This window comes from Sphaeramia orbicularis, chromosome 5 (assembly GCF_902148855.1).
Source record: "Sphaeramia orbicularis chromosome 5, fSphaOr1.1, whole genome shotgun sequence".
In the NCBI taxonomy this organism is placed as follows: Eukaryota; Metazoa; Chordata; class Actinopteri; order Kurtiformes; family Apogonidae; genus Sphaeramia; species Sphaeramia orbicularis.
The window spans coordinates 25,915,259-25,942,928 of record NC_043961.1 but is presented as its reverse complement, the minus strand read 5'-3'; the positions used below and the strand labels follow the sequence as shown (position 1 = coordinate 25,942,928).

Here is a 27,670-nt window from a genome sequence, read left to right as displayed (position 1 = left end):
TCCTGGAGGGCAAGCTTCTCTCTGGATATTTCCATGGATCCTGGCGCCCTTGAACCATCCGTTTCACTTCACCTAGCCACTCAAACACAAGCTAACTGGGGCACTACAGGCATCACTTTTCATCACAGCATCAAAGACTTCCCTGTCAGTTGCTCTTGAATATTTTCACTCCCTCAGAACAGGAAGAGGTTTTATGAAAGTACTCCTTCCCTTTTTCCTTCCTTTCTTTATTCTTTCCTAGTTTATTTGCACTTCAAAGATTAAAACAAGCCCATTTACAAAGCTATCAGCAACAAATATAAGGGACAACAACAATGGAATGGGTTGTTTCTTGCACAACTGTCAACCTACTTCCGGACCCTGAGATTCTCCAATGGCTTTGACTGACACAAATAATAAAGTCACAGCACTGCTTCACAAAGAGCTGAAGCATCTTCTGACCTTGTTTCAAACAGACAGCAGTTTCCAAATGAAAAAGCAGTTTGAGTGATGATTAAACACTGTCATCACTCAAGCCAAAGAGGTCAAATGAGTAGCTCTGGAAGTTGTCTTGAATATAACTTTGTGACCTGATTGTAGGGGGGCTAACTGCAGCTCCTTTCTCTCCATCAAAAAGTTGGAGTAGCCATATTCTATCTTACTATATCCCTCCCAAAAGACAGAGAGGCAGCTGCAGCCTGAGAAAAAAACACACCAAGTTGCCATCAGCTCAGGCCTTAAAGAGAGAAAGATAGAGCACAAGAAGAGGAAGAGGTTAGGTACTCATGTGGAAAAGCAGCCCTCTAGTAGTAATTATGGTCTTGGTCATTATTCTTCTCTGACCACTGAAAACCCCCAAAGGAAATAAACCATATACCTCATATTTACTGTATGATCTTTGTCTAGAAGGAAGCCGACTTCTGCGGCGCAATTATTCCCAGAATAGACATTATTCTTGTGACTGTGACCCAGGCCACCAATGAAGGCTTCCCCAGAGATCGAGTAATGCCCTGCCGCTGGATCTAGAGGAATGTTGTCTAATCACATAGACAAGTGTGTGTAAGTGAGATAGAGCAAGTATGAGGGACAGACAATTAAAGATACAGACGGACAGACGGAGACAGATAGGTGAGGAGATGGAGATTGTTTTTAGGAACTTTGGATTGCCTGAACTAAGACACACACACTATTATTATATCTGTCCAAATTGGTGTCTATACACATGTCTTAGCGGACAGAAGTGTCTTTGTGGAAGGGATGCCATCGAAGAAACTTGATTTATCAACACTGTGTGAGAACGTGTGTGGTGGTATATGACAGTTTTATCAGTCCACTGTTCCAGACCTCCATTATCACAGTGTGCCAGAGAATGAAAACACAGATGGGTGTATGTGTCAGTGCATCTTGAGGGAAACTTGATGCATAAATCCAAACCAATTTGATAATATTGTGTTCTGTGTATATAGTTGCACATCTTGTGTTTTTGCTTGGATTTCTTTCTGTTGTGGGAACAAAAAGGACAGTTAGTGATTTGTGTACAGGGGGATGTTAATTTTAGGAAATTAACGTCTCAAAATGAATCTGATGATCTAAAGGTGTAAAAATCTGACCGGAAAATATGTCTGATGGCTGTATTTGCAACTTTTATTTCCAGCTTGATTTATTTAGCAGCTTGTGATTTTGTACTTTCCACAATTTTCTAAGGAGCCAAGAATTTAACACTCAGAACATGAGAAAGTTGATGGTGTTATTATTATTTTAAAATTTCATAGGTGCTGCAGGCTATTTTAGCTTCAAGAAGTTGAGGGAAGATATTTATATGGCAATTTGTGTGTAAGTGGCAAAAGCTTTCTGAGAACTAGAAATAAAAGTTTGGATAAATTTCCTCAGAACTGTAACATTTAATCCTGTGCCATATGTTCTATAGTCACTCTTTGAAATGATTTAGATCATTATAGTCTGTTTATCCAGCACCTGAAGATCTGAGGGAATTAGCTTCTCAAAATAACTGACTGCTAATACTTCAAAGATATGATTGGGTTTTTCTTTTATATATTTATGTTACTGTAAGATATGCTTCATCCTATTTTGCCCTATGTAGTAATTTAAGTTTATTTTCTTTTAGTTAACCTGTGTTTTGTGCTTATTTCCATACATAAGCCCTTGTTTGTGGCAGTGTGATTTTAATTTAAAAAAAAAAAAAAAATCATAATAATAAGTTAAAACCTAAGTTATAACTGGGCCAAGTTTAAACACTGAAATGCTGATTCAACTGCCTCCAAAGTAGGAACACTTACCATGGAACAGATTGTTTAAATAATAAAAAAATAAAAAGACTTGCTGAGAAGATACTGCATTTTTAATGATGCTGTGTTAAGTCCCACTACATTTTTAATCTGCCTTTCACAAGAATTTTATCTTCACTCTGTTTTGATCAACTGAAAAGCCAATAAACTCATAAAGTTTGTTCACATACATGAGCACATATGAAAACATGCACACAGGAAAACAAATTATACTCCGTGGTCACTTCATGCAAGTTGGTAACACTAATGTAAGCATATGGCTAGCATGAAGCTACACTATCTGCACTTGGAAACCACACCTGCACCTGCTACAAACAAAATAATTTAACAAAAAGGAGCCGGCATTGCAAAAATCCAAGTTCACAAAGCTGAAAACTCACTTCTCATTAGCAGAACAAAATGTCACTTTTTCACAGAAGCCAAGAGTACACAAGAGCCTTATCACACAAAAATGTCACCCAGCAAAGAGCCAACTGGAGTGGGTACAGGAGACTTTTTTCAGGGTCTGTATTCATGTGCAACTGCATTCCAGAGATAGGTAATGATGAGCTACAGTGGAGCATGGTGCACTCAAAGCCTGGGAGGGAAGGGGCTGGTAGCCATACCAACAGAAAGAGACATGTGGTTTTATGAAAGGTGAAGGGAGGAGAAGAAGCTCAGATGAGAAACATAAAATGGAAAGAGATGAGTATAATGAAATGGAGACAGTCCGACAGACGCACCTGGGCTGCAGAGAGGATTAAATTAAACCTGCTGAAAATGCCTGCACAGATAAGGTGACTGAGTCCTCGTCCTATACCTACCTGGACAAGTCAGTAGTTAGTAGTTAAGTGGTGTGAAACAGGTGTCAGTTACGCACATTTCAGTGTCCATTCATCTGTTTTGCTGACACAGGCATCTTTTCCACTGAGCAGACCAGCTTCTACTGTGGACTCCTCTGACTGGCCGCTCAGCAGAGTGCTCTCCATGAAAGCCTACATCACTAGTGTTGAACCAGCCAGAAAATCCATGAGTTTGACTTCTTTAAGTACATCCTGAACTCAAACTCCAAGTTTTACTTAGATCTGAAAGGAGCCAAGATGGCAGGAAGCCGATGACAAAAACATGGTTGAAATGATGGAATTGATATAAGGAGCTAAAAATGAATCCAAGTCTACAGCAAAGCGCCTTTTTAGTATTATATTTATATATCTGTGCTTTGTTTTAATATGCTTTTGTACATTTTCACACTGCTCTTTGATGTTGCTTGTTGCCCAAATAACTCAGGGAATACCAACTTCTTATTGTTGTTTTGCACTCCAGTACAAAGACAATAAAATCTTATTGAACCTTGAATCATGAAGTAATGACTGAGAATAAACAGTAGCATAACTAAATAAATTTATAAAGGTACAGTCAAGTATTTCGACAGTGACAAAAAGTCTGTAATTTTGCCTATGTACACCACCACAGTGTATCTGAAATGACACAATCATGATGTGACTGAAGCATGGATTTTCAGCTTTAACTGAAGAGGTTTAACAAAAATACTGCATTAACCGTTTAGGAATTACAGCCATTATATATAAAGTCCCTCCGTTTTCAGAGTCTCATAAGTTACTGGACAAATGACTGACCATCAGCCGGTCCAGGTGTGGCCTGTTCTCTGGTTATTCTGTTCTATTGTCAAATTCCAAATGGAGAATTTGCAGCTGTACTGTAGCTGTTCACTGGAATTCTCACTGTGAGGTCAATGTAAATGAAGGTGGTCATCATTCAACTATCAGAGAGATGGTGAAAACTTTGTGGCAAAATCAACCATTTGGTATATTCTTAAAAAATAAACAATCTACTGGTGAGCTCAGCAACACCAAAAGGCCATGAAGAATATCTAAGACAACTAAAGTGGATGATCTCAGAATTCTGTCTTTATACTTTATAACAATCTTAGTTTGTCCAATTATTTATAAGGCTCTGAAAATGGAAGGATTATATTTTTGTTTAAACCTTTAAACCCCACGCATAAAATGGTCCGCCTGGACTTTTTTTTATCATTATAACCAACTAAAAGGTTAGAAAATATGCTGTGAGTGAGTCTGTTTGCCCATTTTTCCAGAATACTTTTTTTTTCAGATCTTTCAAAATCTAGTAATAATTTACAATTTACTGCATGTTAAAACAGCTAAAACAGTTTTTCTCCAGCTGCTAGTACAGGCATCAGTGAAATTACCCTAATAACCCCCCCAAAAAAACAATAAAATGCAATGTCACAGGTTTCAGAAACCAATGGAATTTTTCCAATTGCACAAACAGTGACAGAGTTACAGCCGTCCAAACTGCATAGCCTATGTACAGGGTGCGTCAGGTTTTAAAGCATTAACCCCTTCAACTAAAGCTAAAAGACCTTATAACACATATTGATCACTTCATTTCTAATCCACTGTGGTGGTGTACAGATGTAAAACTACAATATTTGTGCCATTGTCCAAAAACTGATGGATCTGACTGTATGTATCTGTATCTGAAACATTATAATAATCATTAAAAACCTTTAGTTGTGTCCGCTCTCTATATATATTTCTCTGCCAACACTGAGCTACACACTTTCTCCAACACATATTCACACTCTATATACTGCAGTACTACATCAAGGGAATAAAACAAGGCTGATGGCCATGTTTGCAGCCTCCTTTCCCAGCTTGCCTTTTCAGCAGCTTGAGATCTTGTACATTTCACAATGTTTTAAGCAGCCAAGAATTTATCACCAACAACATGTGATACTTGCTTGTACTATAACTATTTTTATAATTATTATTATTGCAATTTCCTACATGCTACAAACAATTTACTTTTAGATGATGGCCTGTGTTTATTACTAATCTTACTGTGAGCTGGATATAAAAACCTTGATAATTGACTCTGAACAACTGCAACATTTAACCATATACAAATTAACAACTGTGATACTCTGCCATATGTCCTCCATACACTCTGTGAATTAATTAAGTTGATAACAACATTTCTATGGTTTTAAATTCAGTGCAGTAGCAGTTGCTTTATCCAGGATGGCTCTGGTGTTGGCTGGGTTTGTGGTCATACTCAGTTGTATTCCGCCTCTGTAAAATTGCCTCTATTCACATTCTGAAATAATTTCCTCCTATTTTTTCTACTTGGTTCTCTTAATCTAAAGTGACATTCAGGGAATATTGAGCGAATAAAAGGCCAAGTACAATCAAACACACCTCTGCACCTCCTCTTCCAACATCCTGATGATGTCTGTGTTTTTCATGATTATTTCACTTCCCCTCTTCTCTCCTGTACTTGACTCTCCTTTTTTCTTTGTAACCAACTTAACTTCGTACCCCTGACATTCACAGCTACTGATAACATGAAATATATCAGAGCATATTGGAGTGGGTGCTGAACCTCATTTTTTGATATCAACCAAAAGGTGTTTGATCATATGCAACGCATGTCAGTAAAGATAACAAAACTCAGAACTATAATGAGCTCCAGTGGCAGTTTTACATTATCACTGCTGTATAAACAGCAGTCTTACAATTATCTACAGGAATGTTTGAACGATCCACTGAGGAAAAACTGAAGCGTGAATGGTCAATACTTCTTCCCTGGCTCCTTGTCTATCATCGGTACACCCGTGGGTGAGCATTTAACCTCCCTCCGCTACACCGGAGCTGCTCTGTGGATACTCACTGAAACCTGTGGTGTTCATGTTCAACTACAGGAAGCTTAGAAATGTGTAGGTGGGAATGTCCTGCAGAAAAGCATATGTATGAACCATCTTAAATCAGCACATTATGCTGGCATTTTGAATAGTTTTTCTCAAACTGACCATAGCAGTTAGGTTAAATTATTAATATTTCTTTTAGTTTTTATATTGTTATCTTAATTCTAACTCTTGCAACCATGAAGTTATTGCATCATATCCTTACATCTGCCCTCCTCCAACAATATTCTTCACCATTGTGAGATACTGTTTGACATTTTTGTCATTTTTTTCTTTGAAAATGATTCAAGCAGTTGTTTTGGAAGAAAATCCCATAGATGCTGCAGGATATTATGAGAGCATTTTTCATCTTTAAATCCACCACATTTGATAGGCATTCCTGACAAAGTGGTATTCACATGTACATTCTTATATAAATTGAAGATTTAGCTATAAACAGTACTATCATAGACCAGCAGATTAGTGTAGTTTATGACCTAAGGGGGTGAGGGTTTGCAGTCTCTAATTGTCTTGTTTCCTTTTCTTTATTTGTGCATTGCTTCATAAATGAAAAGCCCTTTCAGGCATGATTTGTGATGAATAACATCATAAAAATACATGTAGAGTCCCAGTTGTTGCTACATGCTTTAAAGGGGCTTATGTAGTACAGATATTTGAAAATCTCTCAACAGGAAGTCGTGTACCGGGAATAAATCCACCAACAACTTAACACAAACTCACTGAATAAAGTATTAAGTTTGTTGTTTACACACGTTTGTATTATGGTATCATCAAGTTTCCTCATCAAGCAAAAAGCTGTAGCTGGTTATTTTGACAGTCAGTTAAAATAACACTGTATATTATAATCTTCAAGTGCTGCATCAGTTTGGTGAGCTTAGCTCTGTTTTTAGACTTAAAACAGCCACAATAAAAACTGTAATTATCTGAGTTTTCCCATTTCATTTCATTTATTTGGATCTCCATTAGCTTTGGCTTAGGCCATCGCTATTCTTCCAAGGGTCCACATCCTACACAATTGTCTTTACACTGCAGTACACAAACATACAGTTTGTGTTGTCAATAGCTGAACAAAAGATATGCTTGGAATCATCCAAACAAGGTCAGAACTGTCACATTTCAGTCTGAATTTTGGATCAACAAACAGCAAATTTAGCAAAAATAATAACACCACACAATAACTTCATACCTTCATAAGCCTCATGATCAAACTCTCCCATGAAGATGAAACACTGTAATTTCAGCATCAAACTCCATTCTTCTCATTTAGATCTGTGTCCAGTGGTGAAAACAACAACAGTACTTTGAGCTTTTACCACTTTGTCACTTTCTTTGAATCTCAAAATTCTGTCTTTGCAAATTTTCATCCCATCGTGTCACTTTCTGACGCTTTGGTCAAAGACCCCATGACGTTAGTTTTCCTCACCATAGGAGAGCTGCAGTGTGACTCACTACTCCTTCTAGTGGTCACATTAAATCCCCCCATCAGGTTAAATACATTCAGTTCATGTCTCCATAATCCAATACATTTGCATCTTTGAAATTATTATCCCGCCCCCCGAAAGGAAAGCAAGGGGTATTGTTTTCGGTTCGGTTTGTTTGATTGTTTGATTGTTAACACTCAAGCAGCAATACTATTGGTTGAATTCATACCAAATTGGGTTTATAGATTGCCAGTGACCGAGAATAGATGTGGTTACATTTTTGGAACAGTAGGTTAAAATTCAAATTTTTTATGAATTTTTAGAATCTTTTTTTTTTCCATTTACTTATAATGGGCAAAATTTCAAATGTCTGTAGCAGCAAAACTATTGGCTGAATTCATACCAAATTGGGTTTATAGATAGTCAGTGACCGAGAATAGATGTGGTTACATTTGGGAAAAGTAGGTCAAAGTTCAGATTTTTTATGAATTTTTTTCTGTCTTTTTTTCTCCTATTTACTTATACTGGGCAAAATTTCGAACGTCTACAAAAACATCCATTTTGCTTAAATTTACTTCAAAATTCAAACAATAAATTTGCTTCAAACTTCAAACTATAGAGGGAATTGATATGCTGACATTAGCACACACATAGACATGATGACATCAGCTGGATCGATGCCAAAATAAGCGACTATACAGGTGAGGGGTGGGGTTTGTTGTGCCTGGCACCACTTATTCATTCTTTATTCTGAACTATCAGGTCATTTTCCTTCTAATATTTGAAAATAAAAAATACATTTAACATTAAAATATTTCATTGTAATCCATTAAATGTGTTTATCATTGTTCTTCTTATGCCTCAGCTTCATCAGTTTCATCAGTATTATCAGCTTTGGTTACAAGGGACAAAATAAAACACAAGACTGCAGTCTTAAAATAATGTACGTGTTGGCTTGCTTTTAGATTTACTGCACCAATATACTTTTACCAAATACAGAAACAAACAAATCTGCCAACCAAAGCCATATAATTGTCATAGTATTATCATAAATATAATATGATAAGCTTTATAAATGACATATCTATTTGCACTTTGCAAAGATGCTGTATCTCATTAAACTGCACAGGTGCTCTGCTCTGAGCTGCAGATATAATCTACTTAGTGAATTGCTGATGGTACTACTAGTTTAGAGGACAGCTCAAGCGATACCACTGAGATAAGGACTGAAGATTAAAAATGAAGAAAGTGGCACAATTATTTAGATGCATACAAAATAGTCTAATGCAGACATAGAATATGATTTGAGCAGAGAAATTAGTAGATAATCAAACTGCTTGTATTAATTTTATTCATCTATATCAGCAGACCTGCCACTGACACACTTGTTTTCATCACAAGCACAGCAAAAATTAAGGATCATTTGCACAATTCATTTCTCATTTGTGTAAACATTTTGTTTTCAGAAACAGCAGCAGCATGCAAAATAAGTTTGGATGTTTGGCTCATTCCAAGTTGCACTGAGCTCTACTCACAGTAATATGTCAAATCTTCTCTAAGTGGGTGTCTACGTTCACAGCATCCGGACCTGCGGTGAATTGATTTCTTACTCATCATCAAGTGTTTTGCAATAAACTGAAAGAAAATTGGAATAAAATGCTGGGAAATGGTTTGAGTTGTCAAGAAGGGGAATGGGCTTGTTTGAGATTTAATCATAAAAGTGAAACAGTGAACTATTTTCCTTTTTTGGGGTTTTTGTGCAATACATTCTAGGTGAGACTGAAGAGTGAGAAAAGTGCAATATTAACAGTTAAACAAACATAACAAATCTATTAAATTTGCTACTCAAAATTTATGAAGTATGCATGATGTCTGGATAATGTCATTGCCAGTTCTTTTTTTAATCTTATCTAAAAGGCACTAGTGTCCTGGTGGGAAAAGGCTTAAGCAGGATTTATACATCTGCTCTCTGCTCTACAATGAGTCAGTACTTTGGTTCTTTATTCATCCAGACACTACACAGGTATACTTTAACATGCGTATGTCCATATGAAGGGCTGAACATTTTTTGTGAATCCTCAGGGTCAGGGGATTCCAGTGGGATTCCCTTGGGATGGGAGAGAGCATTGTTATTTATCACATGATTGGGACTTGGCAGGAATAAAGTCTACTAGCACATTGACCCATGGGGATCCACGGGTTCTAGATGTGGTAGTTTGTATGCTGTTGTGTATTTGTGCATGCTGTACTGCATTTGTCCAGCAGTCTGGGCCAGCGTTCTGGGCATAGCAACGTAATTATAAGGCTATTGTTTTCCAAAATTACTAATATCTCCAAAAATATTGGTCCTATCAACTTGCTGTTTTTGCTACTGTCTTCCTTGACCAAAAATCCATAAGTATGCCAAACTGCAGCAGTCAGCTCTTTCCGGATTTTGTGTGATTCTCAAGACACACACACACACGCACACAGAGGCCACTTGGCATTTATAATATAGATAGGAATGAACGGAAGCAGGAGTCACACATATACAAGCAACAGGTAAGTTTTGAGTCTGTACCTTTAAGTGTCAACCAAGCCCCATGTATCTCTGCAAATGAATCTCTACTAAAAGGCAACCAGGACATTTAAAAGTCATTACACTGGGTTACAAAAAAATGTTTTTTGCAAGTTGTCTAGGTTTTTTCAACTGAATTAGGACCATTTTGCACCGCTAAATCCAAAAATGACATCTGTTTTTCTCAATCAGGTCAGGTTTTTTTGCTAATTTGATTTTGAAAAATTTGATCTTCTCACAAAATATAATAATTAATACCAAAATAAGACTGGTAAGCACACTTTATGAAACTTGTTACTTGATTCCTGTTAGGTACAATGGTGTATTCACCGCAGATGTAGCAGAATACGTCAGGCTTATTTTTGTAAGATCTTCTAGTCGAAGCCATTTCATTCACCTGTAATATTAAAAAAAACATTAATCATAAATTGGCAAAAGTAAAATCTTCAGAACTCGTTTATTGCAAGAAATATGAAAGAATTTTGTATCATATGATGTGAAAATGCCCATAAATGTAAGCAAAAATGTTAAAAAGCCAATATGTAGCATAGTTCAGAAAGTTGGCCTGATTGAGCAAAATTAATGCGATTTTTGGATTCAGCACACCAAAATTATTCTAAATCAGCTCAAAAAACTTAAACAATAAATTTGTTGTTGACCAGTGTTATTATTGTCCAGGTTTAGCAAGTCATGAGTCAAGTCATACAAATGTCTGGTGATGTATTCTACATGATCAGTTGAACCATTAATTATAACCTTCATTAATGAACAATAGCGGTGAGAGGTCCTGTAGTAGTCTACTGCATGTTTATTCTGTTTCTGACTCCTTTTTGTTGTTGTAGGCAGCTTTACAATGACTGATAATCAGTGGTTAAAAATAAACTAATCATGTTTCAAAAATCAAACATGACTTTTTTCAGTGTATTTCAGCGCAGGATAAATTCTCAAGTCATCTGCCATAAGTCACGTATATACTAAGTTTAACTCATAAAGACCCAGTGCGACTTTTGTGGCAGTTCCCAAATAATTTTTTTCTCTATATTTAACCATTTTTAAGTGATTTATCAACATTTATGATAATATTATCCTCTATTTTGCATTTTTCTGTGTAAATCATGTATTTCCTATATTTAATTCACTGATTATGTAGATGTTCATGAAAACTCAGAGTTAATGCAAAGGTTATTATATCAGAACAGAAAAAAACCTGAAGAAAAAACTTTTTCAGCAAATATCTCATTAACTGAACATAAACCAAGTGTGTCCATCCACTGTCACTGATCCAACTCCATGGTTTTTACTGGTGAATCAATGCTGTAGAAGATGACAGTGTTTCCACGTTCACTACGGAGCATCTGAACACCCTAATGGGTCATATCTGATTATGATTTAAAGCTGAGAAGCTGCATTTTACCTCAATTATTTACATGTATTGATAGGATTAATGGATCAACAGGTATTAAACATTTTACATCAGCAGATGCTTTTGATCACCGATGGCTGTTTGAGTCTTTACAGGTTAAGTTAAATCAAGTCTTTCACCAGTTAGTCAAGTCTCTAACATAGAAGTAAGTGATATAAGCTCTGATTACAGGACGCATTTACTGATGCACCCTTTATGCCACGCAATACTTATGCAGTTTCACAATAAATGTCACATTTATTCCCATCTACAGTTGTGTTAATATTTTGCCAAGATTCAGAACACTGTGTAAAGTCTTCTCCGGCACATCCCACATATTCTCAATGGGGTTCAGGTCTGGACTCTGTGGTGTCCGATCCATGTGTGAAAATGATGTCTCATGCTCCCAGAACCACTCCTTCACAGTTTGAGCCTGATGAATCCATGCATTTATCATCTTAGAATATGTCTGTCTCTAATCCACTGGTGTTCAACCTTCGGTCTATTCAGGTGACCAGGTTTGAATTAATTGTTTGGACATAAAACATTGCTGAACTTAGACCTGACCGACTGAATCAACCCCAGAGCATAACACTGCCCCCACAAGCTTGTACTGTTGGCATTAGGCATGATGGGTAATCACTTCATCCACGTCTTTTCTCTCCCTGATGCACCCATCACTCTCAAGCAGGGTCAATCTGGACTCACCGGACCAGATCACCTTTTTCGATTGAAACACAGTCCAATCTTTATGCTCTATATCAAGCTGGTAGTTGTTAAAAAATGTGAAGCTGCTGACTGCATCAGTCATGGTTGAAGAACTTTTTGCAGTTGAAACATATCAATCACTGCCAATGACAGATCTGAACCATTTCATACCCATGAGATGCTCCCCCTCTTCAAAACAAAACACTACATCACACTGAGATGGAACAGAAGTGAACATGCATACTCTAAACAGAATACCCACATGTCCTTGCCCAGTCACCACTCCGCCAGATTAAATTGCTTCTCTATGTAAATATAAACGACAAGAGAATTAGAATCTGTTTAATAAAAAAAACACATTTAAGGCCTGTGGCAGAGAACGCACTGTACAATCTGAAGCCATCATAAAAGAGCACAGAGACTTTGATGTTCAGATGAAACAAACGTCTTGTTCGGCGGAAGTGCTCTGTTTTCCTCTGTTTCTGTTCCACTATCAAACTCACACATGTCACACACACACTCACACTCACATTCAATTATTCACTCACTGAATTAATGTCAGTATTAAATTTCAGCCAATGGGAAGTCACCTATAATGACACGTGGCAACATATGTGCGTCAGAGTATAAAGGAAAGAACATATTATCTATTATTATACTTTCAATAATGTTCATATGATTTTAACTGTTTGTGCATATGAATAATAATAACTTTGACGCTTTATAGCTAATCAGGGTCTGAAAAATCAGAGTTAAGGACATTTCTTCTACTCTGTCAAACTGTGTGAAATTACTGATGGTTAATAATGATTACATAATATCCGAGTTTAGAGTACTTGATGAAGTACTTCATGTTGCCAAGGAAACAAACTAATGGCACACAGATGTTATTTAGACGCCCCAACAGACTAACTTGAATCCTTATTTAGATTTCAGAGAGTGTTATACATAGTTAACATATTCTAGTCCCAGACATTTATGGGTGATGATTGAAATGGTTTTCTGCGTGTTTCCTGTGTGTTTCAGTGGCCTCAAAGGGAATTTGTAAAAGATAAATTGCAGCAAAACAAAGGGTGACGTGAGGATTTGAGGGCATATCGTTTGATACATTCATTGCTTGTCAAAGTAAATTACTCAGTTCCCTACAACACAATTCAACGCAATGAAATCAAATGAACAAACCAATTAATAGCTCAAAAATCCTTCCACAAAAAGTGTTTTTTTGCTTTGTTTTTTTTTCACCCTTAGGGACTGTTTTACACATTTTGCATGCTTTCATTCTCCATTTACTGATAATTACCCCGCCCCCCGAAGGGAAGGCAAGGGGTATTGTTTTTGGTTTGGTTTGTTTGTTTGTTTGTTTGTTAACACTCTAGCAGCAAAACTATTGGCTAAATTCACACCAAATTTGGTTTATAGAAAAGCTGGTCAAAGTTACAATTTTTTTAATGAATTTTTAAAATCTTCCCATTTACTTATAATGGGAAAAATATACACAAGGGGCGGGGTTTGTTGTGACTGGCACCACTTGTTTTGCCTGTATTCCTGCATATGGCAGGAATTTTGGCAAGTGTGCATTTTCATTTGATCTTGTAATTTCCAGCTCAGCTCCTTCACCAAGTCTAAAACACACTGTATACAAACTAGTGTTGCACTCTTACTGTTAAGCACAAAAAATGTTCCACTGAAACTGTGGTGTCTTATTTTGTCTCATCCTCTTAAAATTGCATGTGACTGCTATTTCTGTAAGGCTGTTATACGCCAAGCCACATTATATTATTATAAATCAATTATGTTAATCTTTTGAAAGAAAGTACCAGAGCAGCAGTATTGCTCGAAGAAAAAATGCCATAGCAACTGTGATGTGATGAAGTTTACACAGGAATGCCACAATAACAATAGGAAGAGCTACCTGTTCTATTTAAATAACAATAATAATAATAATAATAATAATAATAATAATAATAATAATAATAATAATAATAATAAGAAGAAGAAGAAGAAGAAGAAGAAGAAGAATCAGCAGAATATTTGACTCCTTAGATACAGCATGTACGAGCTATACCATATATAGGCAAATAGGGTGATCAGCACACCACTGAAAGCTGTCTTATCTAAACAAACACCACGGGAAGATAACTGACACCATGGCCTTGACACCATTAGAAATAATACTGAAAGTAGGGTGAAAAAAAGAAGGAGCATGGCTGAACATGTTTCCTGCCCATATATGCCCATACCTCGCATTATAAAAGGTGATGTTCTGTTAGTAAACTCAGTTGTTCTGCAGAACTACTTGGGCTTTGTACTCCATGACTGAAGAATAAAGCTCTCTGAACTCAACTTTACTGGACTCCAAGTGTTCATTTGACTCTGCGTTTTCCTCAGAAGAAGATTTGAATACTTAGAAAGTTTCAGAAGATTAAACTTAGAATAAAAAGTAAAGTGTTGAGGCTTAGGCAGGACCAGGCTTAGTCTCCAGCTGGCCCCAGACTGGGCCTTGAAGTTCGGCCAGAAAATCCACATCAAAACCCATTTAAATCACCGGATAATATTTTTTATAAGTACTTGTGATCATCGGTGTAAATGTATTTGGCACAGTACAAAAAATAATAATATATAAAAATCTAAATTGCTGCTGATCATTTACATATCTCAGGGTGCATAATTCAACACAAAAATGACTTTGCATGTAGTGTATTGAAAGTAAATAATCTTTTTTCCCATCTAAAAACATGGTGACATGACAAAAACCTGGCATTCAAATGGTTTAAATATTTAAAAATCAATCAGTATTTGATGTCTTTAATTAGGTCAGATGTAGGTGAAAAAATAGCTCAGTGAAAGTAGAATATCATGTTAATACATATTATTTTTATTGCTATAGAAAAAGTACATGTGACTATCCCTCAGGGTTTATAATCTTTCAGACTCTCCAGCAACAAACATGCTCTGTGTTCTTACATTTTAAATATATTCAATGATTTTATGTTCAATGTCAGTTTACAGCTCATGTAGAGTCTCTTTATCTTATTGCGTGCCCATTCATACTAAATGACACTCTCTGGAAGTCTGAATGGTAAATGATGTCACGTTCTCTCACTCACTCTTTCCTTCAGAAGCCTTTTTTCCATAATGGATATCACACTGGCTGTTCGGTCAATTAAATAAGCACATTTTAGGAAGATTAAAGCCTTTACAAATTAGCCCAGGAAAAAGAGAACAGAGATAAAGACCATTCTCATACACGCATGTGCCATTTAACCAAGGTACCCTGAATTATTCATGTAAAATTTGCAGCCTATGTGGTAAATGTGACAGATAGGACAGTCAAAAAGGTCTTCCATGACTATGGGATGTACTGATGTTCATAAATGTGTCCATGAACAGAGGAACAGGCAAACAGAAACTGAAAACTGATCCAGACTGACATGAAAAACAAACAAATGTGAAAGTCTTTCTCATTGGCTCGAAGCTTAAACAAATGTCTTGACATTTCAGAGCAATGAAATATGAATCACTCTTCATTACCACAGAAACATGAAAACAAACTCCACTGGGTAACGTAACTACCAGAGCAATGCATCATTGTGTGTGTGCTCAGTAAGCCTTTGTGTGCTCATCTCCCCCAAACAGGATGAAATAAAGCTGCTACACAAATGGTAATCAACAGCCTTCTCAGAAACCCCATGTCCTAAACATATACAGTTGGGGGTAATATCTACCTTTGATTTTTGAAGAAAATGATTTACATATGCAACAAAAATAGACATGGGCTGTACAAAACATGGTACTGACTTACACTGCACACAACTACACAGACCCACAGATTAATCAAACTGCTATGTGGGAGAAAAATAGCTGATCCTGACACATCTGCCATTTCCATGATTCATGATGCTGTTCATCAAAAGTTCACAAAAACAAATACAAACAGCATCATGAAATGTGCTGCATCCAGACCTTGTTCACCTTCCTTATACATTCACCAGAGGTTTCCAGCACTAGCAGAGCTTTATTTGGAGGCTTGAATAAGAGATTAAAGGAATAAAATCTGGCAAGCGCTTGTTTTATCTGACAGCTGCGGCGTATCTCAAATTAAATATGTATATTTGTCAAAGATTTGCATTTCTTTTTTCTTAACTTTACTACTTGAATAAACTCAGGAAAAGGGTTTGATATTTAACCAATGGTGGCTGGTGCCCCACTCAATTTAAAAATTACATGGAGAAGAAGAATTATTTAAACAGATTAATTTAAGCAAAAATATATTTAACCCTTTATCGGGCAGGTGACAATTTTTGGTAATTTCCACAAACATTAAATATGGGGTGAATCCCATGTCTCACTGAGGTTGGTTTTTATAACAGTATACGGAGATTTTATGGACATTTTGCAGTTGTAAATAGTGAATATGAGTGATTTTTGTCAGTTTGTGACCTTATAACAGTTTTTTTATTGCATGTGTTTACTTTTTAGCATGTGCTGCTAGGATGTTTTATACTGTATATACTTCTTGGATATTTTCAATGTATTTTTTTTTTATTATTTATTTTGTCATGTATAGGGAAGGAACCAAATATGGCAACTTCATTGACCCTGATGTTCTACAAAAAAAAACATTTTGAGAAATTTCACAAAAGTAATAAAGTGTTGTTATCTCCAATAACACGCTAAGGTTGAAATTTTGAATTTCTATGAGTGCCCTATAAAAGGTTAAAAATATTATGATATGATACTTGTCCTGTGCCTTGTAATTTATGTCAGTATTTAAGTGGTTTGTGACTGCATTTTTGCCTTAATATGTTCCCGGTTGTGGTGTTTCAATAAAATGAGTGTGTATGTGCCTCCTAAAACTCTCACTGAGCAGTCAGACATGAGAATGGGCTCTCATTCATCAGGTTTAAACAATCACAGAGGGGCACTCATTTTCATGCCCAGTAGTCAGTCAAATTATTATTGTTATTATTATCTGTTCTTATGTGATTGGGAAAGTGGCCTTGACTTGAATGAACACAAAACAGAGGCTCAACGCTCTCTAAATGTTATGTTTTGACCTGTTCAGCCCTGTTTTTGTCTTCATTCTCTGTGTTTTATGCACATGGGTTGTAGTTATTCCTTTGCAAAAAAGGGAAAAAAACAGTTAAATGCTGAAAGACCCCATCCAACTGTAACAAAGGCTCATAAAAAGCATCACTGACTCAGATTTGACTCTGACTCAGAAATTCATAACCACTGTGTTCATGTCTTCCTATTCTCCGTCTTCCACAACACAGAGGGCAAAATGTGAAGAAATGCTGTGTAACCTATCATCATTTCAGAGTCTGAACTCTTAATCCCTTGTGTTCACTGAGTCAAGATAAACATTCAGTTTTATTTTTCCTGCATACATCTAAGAAATCTCAGTGTCCAACATCATCAGGTGTCATGCCTCAAAGATCCTTAAAGGTCTGTCAGCTCCAGAACATGAATGTTAAATGCAGAAGCACCTAAAAACCATTGTATCTGAGTGAAAGTGACATTTAAATTGTTCCACCTGAAGAGCGCAGCGGACCGATGATGAAGGATGATAGATCTATAAAGACAGATTACAGGATACCCCATTAACACTGCATTTTTCTCATCCAGTGTAAAAGCAAGCTGAGGAGACAAGCAGTAATTTAGGTAATTTTGTACCGCGCTTCACCCTTTCCTTTGATGACAATAATTATCTGTAGAAAACATCTGTAGCATGTGTTGTGTTCCCCTCCTTCCTCTTCTTTTCTTTGTCTGATCAGTGTCTTTTCCTCTCATCTCCCTCTAAATCACACACGAGTCTTCTTTTTCAGATGAAATTTACATTTAGTACTTACCCTCTTAATGTGCTTTCAGCTCATTTTCTCTCTGTTTGTTCCTTCATAACTTACTAAACCATCTTAACAGCTACAAGAAATTAGCATCTACTCTCATTTCATTCCATTTCTCATTACAAATGTAGTCAAGCATCATTTGATAACTGGAGATAATTTACTGGAGATAATTCACTTCATCCTCACAGATTGATGGAAGTCTATGAAAAAGGAGTGGCTCAAAAAACGCCATAAATTTGGTCAAAACTCAGATTTTCATGATCTTAAAATAGGATCAAAATTACATCTGCTTCCCAATCTGACTGCAATGTTTCTGGATTTGAAGGTTGGAAACATCTTGTCTTTTACCATTTTGTGAGACACATACATGTTCCCTTGTTTACCTGAATCAAACTAGGGACACTATGAAGACTTATTTTGATCAATAAATAAATAAATAAATGTACAGATACTGGTAGAGTAGGGGTACCATCCATCAAACTGTCACCTAAGGCGGTAGATTTTAATAGTAAATACCCTATAGACCATTGATTGGATGCACTGATGCAATTTATCACGCTGTAAAAATAACTCATATGAGATGCAATGTTTAATGATTAACATTTAACATTTGTGTAGTCAAAGTTCATTTGTAATTGTTAACTGTATGTCTTGTAATCATTAAATAGTCGTTAATGGTTAAGAAGAAACTATAATCTTTCGAGAACATGAGTTAGTGAAATTACAAAGGGTGAACTGAGAAATCTCATGGATTTCAGGTTAGTGGACGTCACAGTTAAGACACAAGGCTCTGCTCCGTCACACACTGAAAATTCTGCTGAAGGTGTGTGAAACCTGAATCAGATGGCTAAATGGACTTTCACGGACTATAAGTCCCTATTCATTGCATGTGGTAAAACAGATATTTCTTTAAATATATAAATAGAAACCCTTTCATTGTGTTCCCTGGGATGTAACTTTGGAAAATAAATGAACAGTGATCAATCCCAAGATGTAAACAATTATTTGAGCCACCATTTACACATGTTATTTATCAGTTTCCTTTGCAATGTCATTAAAGAAAACAACCAGTCCTTTGTGTGAACATCATGTGACAATAACAATAACATATCTGGATCAGTTGATTTGTAACCACACTAAATTTGATGTGAAAAACAAAAATCAAAGAGACGTGAAAGATAAGACGAGGAACAGCATCGGTAAACAATTTCACTGCAGTGATAGTGAGGAGTTTCTGTAATGTGGACGTCATATCTCCACCACAGTTTGCACCATCAGCATCTTTTTAACTGGATATTGGACTCAGAGGAACAGAGGACGCTGCATCAGACAGATGGAGACAAACAGACTACAGGTGATGTTGTTATTGAACAAGTGTCACAACTGTCACAAATAATATTTGCCCAGAAACATTTCACACTTTCTTCTTGTTTTTTCATCAGGCACCTGATATGGAAAAGCTTTAAGGAAGGATTTGTAACATGACAAAAAAGTTAATCTGTTTTTGTATCCATGACATTCATTTATTTGTTTGGTCAGAATATAACTTTATATCATTACAATACCCGATATGTTGGATATAAACTACATGCTTGTATCTCTTAAAAATGACTGGATGTTTCCAGAATTTTAAAGGTTAACTCACTTAATTATCCCCTCTGCATTTTACTCATCTAATACATGCACAGTAAGTAGCATTAGCATTAACAATTAGCAAATTTGGAGATGCAAGGTGCCATTGAAGGGATGAACTTCAGATCTTCATCTATGATCAAGGACACTGACAGAAGAATTAACCTCCATATACTTGCATTTTAACTTTGCAAAGAAGAATAGTATAGGAATAATAGAGCATTATGGAGGATATTGAGATTCCAGACTATGTTACAGCATCTTCTATGCATACACTGTTGCCCACGAAGTTGAAATTAAATATTTTTACCTGTTCTCATGAAATGATTGTGATAATGTGATTTATTCTTGATAGATAAAGCATAACTGGGGCTTATGGAATCATTGTATCTGGTCAAAGGAGATTACTGATGTGTATGAATAGGAATAAAAAGACAAACGTGTGAGGAGTGTGAAAACAAAATGATTCCAACTTTATGGGCAATGGACTATATGTGTCGAGTTGTAATAAAAGGTTTTCTGCCCAGTTTGGAGGCTGAATGGAACTCACCCTAGTGGTTTCTCCAGTCGACTGGCCGGTGATCCAACAATCTCCCCCAGAGTACAGAACATCTGACCCAAAAAGTCCTGGAAGCAAGGAGAGAAACAAATAATGAAGGAAAAGGGGATCCATTTGTGGATGTGGAGTAGAAAGAAAACAAACGAATAGACACAGTAAATTACTGATCCAGTAAGGCTTCAGCTTCATATTTAAGTCAGTATTAAATTTATGGCTGTGCAAAGCTTTGCTGGTTTTTGATCCAATATTTTTTCTTTTATAAAAAAGAGACTTTGGCTTCAAGTGAAACACACAGGTTTAAGAGAAACTGTGTCATTCATCAATTTTCCTTTAAGTGTAGTTCAAACAAAAATCAAGTGGCTAACAATTGTCAAGACAAATGAACATAATCTGCTTTTTTCCACATTAGAAAAAAACTTGACAATAAGTCTTAAGAATTATAATGAAGAACAATGGTGTGTTCTGAATTAATTTAGAGCAAAAAGATACTAAAATCCATTAAAACAAACTTAATGAAACACATGTGCAATAAAATGAATAAATTATTTTCGAATCCTGCTGGTATTATTTTAGAGTCACTGACTTCATCGTCATATTTTTGTTGAGGTACTGTGATATCGTCCTTGTTCCTGTATTCATTATGTTTTTTTTTTTTCAGCAGCTAATTAAGAACAGGTGGTGATGATTTATTACCGGTGAATCCAATTTGCAACACTTAAACTTTAAAGAGTGTTAAAACAAGAATATGAAAATGTTCTCACATGAGGCTCATTGATTTTAATGGTGTCAAATGACCCCATGTGAAACACACGCTTAAGGGATTGGGAGCTCTCCATTACTGAGCTCCACTAAACCACATGACACTGTGTTTAATTATTTGTGTAAGATGTAAACTAAAGTGGTTGAAATGAATGGAAATGTCACTGTATCTTCAAGGTTAGGTATGTATGAATGATAATCCTGCTTTAATGACTTGTAGGAAAAAAGCAGACACATGCAAGAAGATGAGGGGATTTGTAGCATGAAAAATGACAAGGAACATGATTTGTAACAGTGAGGCAGGGAGATACAGCTGGAGTGATAATCATGTCCTCCACAAAACACAGCCCCTCAGTTCTACTCAGCGATGGTCGGGTACATTAAGCCCATTGTAAAACAGAAGTGACAGCACAAATATTGTTTGTATCGTGCTGTGTGTTCAGTTTTAACGCTGACAACAAGGATGTAGGACAATCCAACCCAAAAGTCCTTTGGCCTAATGACAAACTTTGATTTTGATGTTGTAGTTGGATTCCTCTGTGACAGCAACAATGGTTAAGTGCTATACAGAGAGCTCAGCTTGATCTCTGGAGCACCGAGTACTCTGAGCTGCTTCATTCTGATCAGAGACGCCATCCTTCCACTCGAGAGAAGGATCATTAATGTGAGGCAGCAGCCATGCAGAGTCAGAAGGGAGAGAGGTGCGGGGACCTACATTGGTTTCTGCAGGCTTCCAGAAAGGTTGAGCCGCAGCAGCAACAACAACAACAACAACAACAACAATAACAATAACAGAGCACATCATATAGAGTATACAACACTGTACCAAATACCTAGTCCTCCTAGTACTGTTTCAGACAAACACATGAGGGTACAACATGAAACATGCAAAGCTAAAAGTATGAAAAATAGTTTAAAAATGAAAGCTAATGATGAAAAAAGGCAAACTCTAGTCATCCAAATACATCAAATAATCATGAAAGCTGATTATTTATACACCACTACCATTTAGCTAATGCTTTCTGTCACCATAGTTTCCAGCCTAATGAATGCATATCTCATCTTTTTATCACTGACATGAAAGTAACCGTGTCTTGAACTGGGTATATGGCTTGAAATGGAAACTAATGGGTAGAAGCATTGCCTGATAAAACCTATTTAAATGACTGTTTCATAAAATACTGCTAAAGGCAGTTGCTATACTAAGACATTAAAAAAAAAAAGATATATGAGAAAATAATAAAATTCCTGCAAAAGTCTTAAACCAAGGCATTGTATAATGAGAAATGCAACTTTTTGTATTTGGATTAAACTGGAAAACAGACAGTACAAAGGGTTTACTTTACTTCATCAAATGGGAAACATGCAGCAAGCAACACCCAAACAAAAGATTACACATAAAAGTCAGCGTTGGACCACTGATAAATGGAGTTTGACCAACCTCAAATGCTGCAATATTTTTGTTTTTTTTATTTTCAAAACCATTCAGGCTTATAATTTGGTTATTTCTCAAGACTGGACGCCATTTATCTTTGGTTCAAGGGTAAAAAAAAAAAAGTGCAGGCACTCACATGCTTGGACAGGTCTGGGCTTTTAGAGTCGACGTCATACCTGAAAAGAAAGAAAGAAAATAAAAGCAGAAAAGTTTTTTAACTATATAAAGAGGAGAGCCTTACCTGAGAGGAGAGATCTGAGACAACACACTCACCAACCCTAAACCATGCTTTTACCCCATATGTCTGCTTACATTATTTGTATGCTATGGCTTTTAAATAATCTTTATCCAAAAACACAAACAACATCAAAAAATACCAAGAAAACTTTGCATGATAGTGTTCTATATCAAAAGAAAACTTAAAATGAACACAGGAAAATAAGAAAATAGTCTAGATTTGAAGCTACCATACACAAGGATGTGGGTAGACGCCATAATAGAGGGAGTAAAAAGGGGATGAGGATCTTTTTGTATCTTTTTTTCAGATGTTGCTGATTGTGTTGCAGGGTAATTGGTGAACAAGACCTTTTCTTATCACACATAATAATGAGTGGTGGTCCTGACCTGATTTGCATGTGAATATAAAGCAATAAAAGTGAAGGAAATGGACCATATGTGATGTACTAAGATGAAACATCTGATGAAACGATTGATCCTGTTCCCCAAGAGCATAATCAGTCACTGCTGGACTGAAATGTAATAAGGTTAAAAGTAACTGCAAACCTAGGAGAAAATTAGGACATATTCTGTTCAGTTTAACACATTTGAATGTTTATCTCTATACGCTGAAATGGAAGATCAGAGAGTTGCAAATTAAGAGTTATTTTTATATGATTTTTATACTGTGGGGAGCTTTAGATGATGATGAAGGGAGGTCATGTCCAGGGTCATTTTGCCGAAAGAAGTTTGTGGAAATGGTTGTTTACATGGATTCAAATAAAAATTACTTGCATCCTCGAAACAGCTGATTGCAATACACTGCTGAGAAAGCATTTAGTAAATGTTCAAGCCATCAGAAGTTGGCATTTCAATTCTACAAGCTGCCTCACATCAGAGTCTATATAGAAGCTTTCATTATATCGATATACTGAGAAAATACCACTCAGGTGTAAGACAGTTTTTCAGTAATTGATGGACACCAAAACACAGAAGAGAAAAACTGATTTTTGACATATTAACCCTGTAAAGCCTGAACCATTAAATCACTGACAGAAAATTCCAGTTCTTTGAAACTGGAGCCTTTATTGGTCCTTCTGAACAGCCAAGAAATAGTTTTTTCAAATATCAATTTCCATGTATGACTTTCAATTTTGTATCATATTTGATATATCGGGTCTCAATGCTCAATTCTTATTATTTTTAAACAAACAAAAATATAATATAACACAACACAAGCATGTCTAACAAACTGGTAATTTCTTTTCAAAATTGGTAAAGTGTTGCTTCCTTCCTCATTAATGACAATCTTGTTGTGTCACCAGAAAGGCCTCTGGTGAACGAATTCTTCCCCCTGGTGGATTATCCGTCTATTGCATGTTTCTAATTGTATACATCAGGTTTTTCAAGAAAAAAATGTCACACTGATCATGTAGAGGGCTTCAAAACACATGTATCAAATATGATACATTTGGCATTATAGGGTTAATGTTCTGAAAACACTGAGTAGCACCAGAGTAATTAGAGTGAAGAGGATAGACTGCAAGAAAGTAAGCAAAAGAATGATAGTGGGAAATATAACATCACTCACAAGTCGAAACGTAAGTTCTGCTTCTCCTCAAAAAAGTAGTCCAGTATGTACTTTCGTACAAAGTCGGGGTTTAGGGTGTTATCTATCACCTCCGTTCTGCCAAACTGTGAAAGAAGAAAGACAGATGGACGTCAGGGAGGGAGAGTGACATCAATGTGTAAAAAAACAAATACAGCCCAAAGTATTAACTCCTTGCACTTCATATTTTAACTCCTGTTTCTTATCCATCTAAGACTGTACAGATGCAAACACATACATTTACAGATGTCTGATTAATGGAGGTGCTTTCACACGGTGCTGCTGCTGAGCAGAGGGTGTGTTTCCTGGTTCCTTGATCCTCACTTCTCTCCCACATTAATTATACCAGTACTCACTCATAAGCCCCACAGAGATAAAGGGGAAGAGGAGGAAAGTACAGAGGGAGATGAGGAGAAACAACACTGGCAGACTTGGGTAGAAAATGGCGAAGTAATAATGGTTAAAGAGGTAGGAAGAGCAGGCAAGGAAAAAAAAAAAGGGGGCAAAACTGGAGTGGAGGGTTAGGACAGAAAACAAGGGGGGAGTGAGTGGGAAAAGAGTGGGAAGGCAGAGGAGTAGAAAGGCAGTGATTAAGGCTTCCTAATTAGTGGGATTCTCACTCCCAGGGTGCCAAAAGAAGGGAAATGTACAAGAGAAAACGCTGGCAAAGGCCCAGCAACACCATGTGTATATTCCATATAAAAAGCTGATTAAGAGTTTCACAGTATATGTATAAATCACTTAAAGCCTTCTGGAATTACCCTATTTAATCAAATACTGTAGAAATCCCTAACTTTACATCATAATGAAGTGTACGGACTTAATTCCAGCAGACATTATGTGGATGTTTAAACTATATTGTTGTGGGAAATTACAATCACCAGCCACAACATGAGCTCTGTACTGAAGAGATACAAGTGATTGTCGTGTCGGTGACACAAAAGCACCTCATCTTCCCATCGGTCGTAGAAGTTTTGATGTGATTTTCTACAGAAATGCATCTGAAGAGGGAGTTTCTTTTTGCAATTTCATTTTTATTTGAGACTGAATTAATCCCCTTTTGTCCAGTAGCAAATGTGAATTCATCATTTCCTCAGTCCTTTATGGCTTTCAGTTTCTGAGTAATGTTATTAGTGGTTGTGAAATATTACTGTGTTATGTTTTGGGTTTTTGGTTTTTTTGGGTTTTTTTTGCCTGCCTACTTGTGTTTTAGTCCAATGATTCATACAGATTTAGTAAAGTATTACTGGAGCATTATTAAATGTTTCATTGTAATATTTGAGATTGTGTAAAATTTCAGGGGTGTCCGAAAACTTTTTTCCATTACTGTAAATGTGCAGACAGACCTATATATACTTTGTGCTAAAAGCTTAAAATACAGTCAAGACATCAGTTACAACAAAGTCTTTCAGCTTTTTTACACCACCACAACATATATACCTGCAAATACATGTGGACATGTGCGCATGGAAGCTTCGTCTACAACTGGTGCATTCAGGAGATGTGGGAATTGGGATTTACAGATGTATCCACATATTTACACTTCTATGCCCACGTGTACAGATCTGTTTACACATTTACCTTGTAAATCTCAGTATACATTTACAGATAGTTTTATGCATTTACAAATCAGGTTTTGCACACAGATTGAGATACAGACATGCAGCTCTCTACATGTTTTAACTTGGTTTTGTAATTATGCCACTCTAATGCCCTCAAATAAGTCTTTTGTTTTTGAGCCAAAAATGTGTAATTCTACTGGAAAGCTGATAACGCTTTTGATTTCTTGGTTTTTGACTTCTTGGAATGTGTTATTATAATATAATTGTGAAAGCAAGTAGATTCAAGATTCAAGATTGACTTCGTTGTTTGACACTGAAGGAGGTTTGGGTCAGGCTTCCACTCATACTGCATCCATAAAACCACTTACAAACACCCATAAAAATAAAAGACCTGGCATGACAGACAAGTTGGAAGGAAAGACAGTTACAGGTAACAAGGAGAAGCATGTCTAAAGAATATTCAAAAACATACACTTGAAGACTTTACATTCTACTGTATATTATAGGAGTGATATTTAGCTTTTTTTAAATGGAATTATACATTTTAAAACATTTCCCTGTGGTCTATATGAACTGTAAATGCTCTGCTTGGGTCTGAATTCCTCATTAATTCAACTCCACAGGTCCATCTTCAACCCTATTTCTGAGTAATGACACCAGAAAGGTCATTTTGAGCGCTGGCCCTTTAAATGCACATGAACCACTTTACACCACACCCCTTCCAGGTTGTTGACTTTGCTGCTCTGTCCCGTTCAACCAACAACTGAACATTTTAGGTAATCGGCTCAAAGTTTGGACATATTTTCAGTTTTTACTACAACCGCGGCTGCTGACAAACAATTATGTCGTACTTGGAGAAATGTTCGTCAGAAGCCTTGACCTTACATGTGCAAATGTTGTGACGTAACTAATTATAGACGCAACAAATTAAGAAGGAATTAAAACAGGTTGTAGAAATCCACTCCATTTTTACCAAAATGAATATAAAGTAGCTTTGCAGCACCTGGAGGGTTCAAATTCAAACTTTATGAACTATTAGGGTATTAAATACACAAATAAATGTACCAAAAACTAATAAAAGTGGGTTTAGGAAAATTTGACCCTTTAAATAGATTATAAAAACTTATGACACAGAAAAATTGCTGTAGAACTACAACCCCAATTCAAAAAAATAAAAAACTTAAATGTATATAAAAACAGAATGATTTGCAAATCTCATATTTTACTCACAATAAAACATAGAAAACATATCAAATATTCAAAATGAGAATATATTTCAGAACTGAATTTTTAAATGTGATTGCAGTAATACATCTCCAAACAGTGAAGACAGAACCATGTTTACTACTGTGTAACATCTTTTCTTTTGACAAAGATCATAAAAATGTGGGAACTAAGAAAACAAGCTGGTGGAGTTTGGGGAGAGGAATGTTCTCCCATTCTTGTTTGATTCTTGCTGCTCAATAGTGCTACTGTTTTAATTGGTGAAAGGTCTGAACTGGATACAGGCCAGTTCAGACCCTGACTCTTCTACCACATAGCCATGCTGTTGTAACAGATGCAGTTTGAGGTTTATCATTGTCTCGTTGAAATATGCAAGGCCTTCCCTGGAAAAAAAAAAAAAAAAACATCATGTGGTTGGAAGCATTTTTTGCTCTAAAACCTTTCAGCATAGATGCATAGATGGTGCCTTTCCTGCAACACAGATGTGCAAGCTGCCCATTTCATAGACACTAATGCAACCCCAGACCATCACAGGTGCAGAGTTCTCAACTGAGCGCTGATAACAAGCAGGGTGGTGTCTTATATTTAGACAGAGAAGATGGTTGTGGATGATGAGATGTTCAAACTCTTCATAATTTTACACTGAAAAACATTGTTGTGAAATTGTTCCAGAATCTGTAGATATAGTTGTAGTAGATTGGTGAACCTCCCCCCATCTTTACTTC

The 27,670-nt window shown here is 36.3% G+C and overlaps 1 protein-coding gene across 2 annotated transcripts in view; it reads right to left on the bottom strand.

The window, feature by feature from the left end:
• Positions 1–27,670, bottom strand: part of cpne5b (copine Vb) — a 157,718-nt gene that overhangs the window by 81,789 nt on the left and 48,259 nt on the right. The window contains exons 5-8 of one of the 2 annotated variants that reach the window (XM_030135190.1): positions 24,142–24,245; positions 22,471–22,510; positions 21,615–21,629; positions 20,132–20,208 (exon numbers count right to left, since the gene is read on the bottom strand). In XM_030135190.1, the coding sequence (XP_029991050.1) occupies positions 20,132–20,208; positions 21,615–21,629; positions 22,471–22,510; positions 24,142–24,245 (236 nt within the window). The remainder of the gene's footprint in view (positions 1–20,131; positions 20,209–21,614; positions 21,630–22,470; positions 22,511–24,141; positions 24,246–27,670) is intronic. The other variant, XM_030135188.1, reaches the window with a different exon arrangement.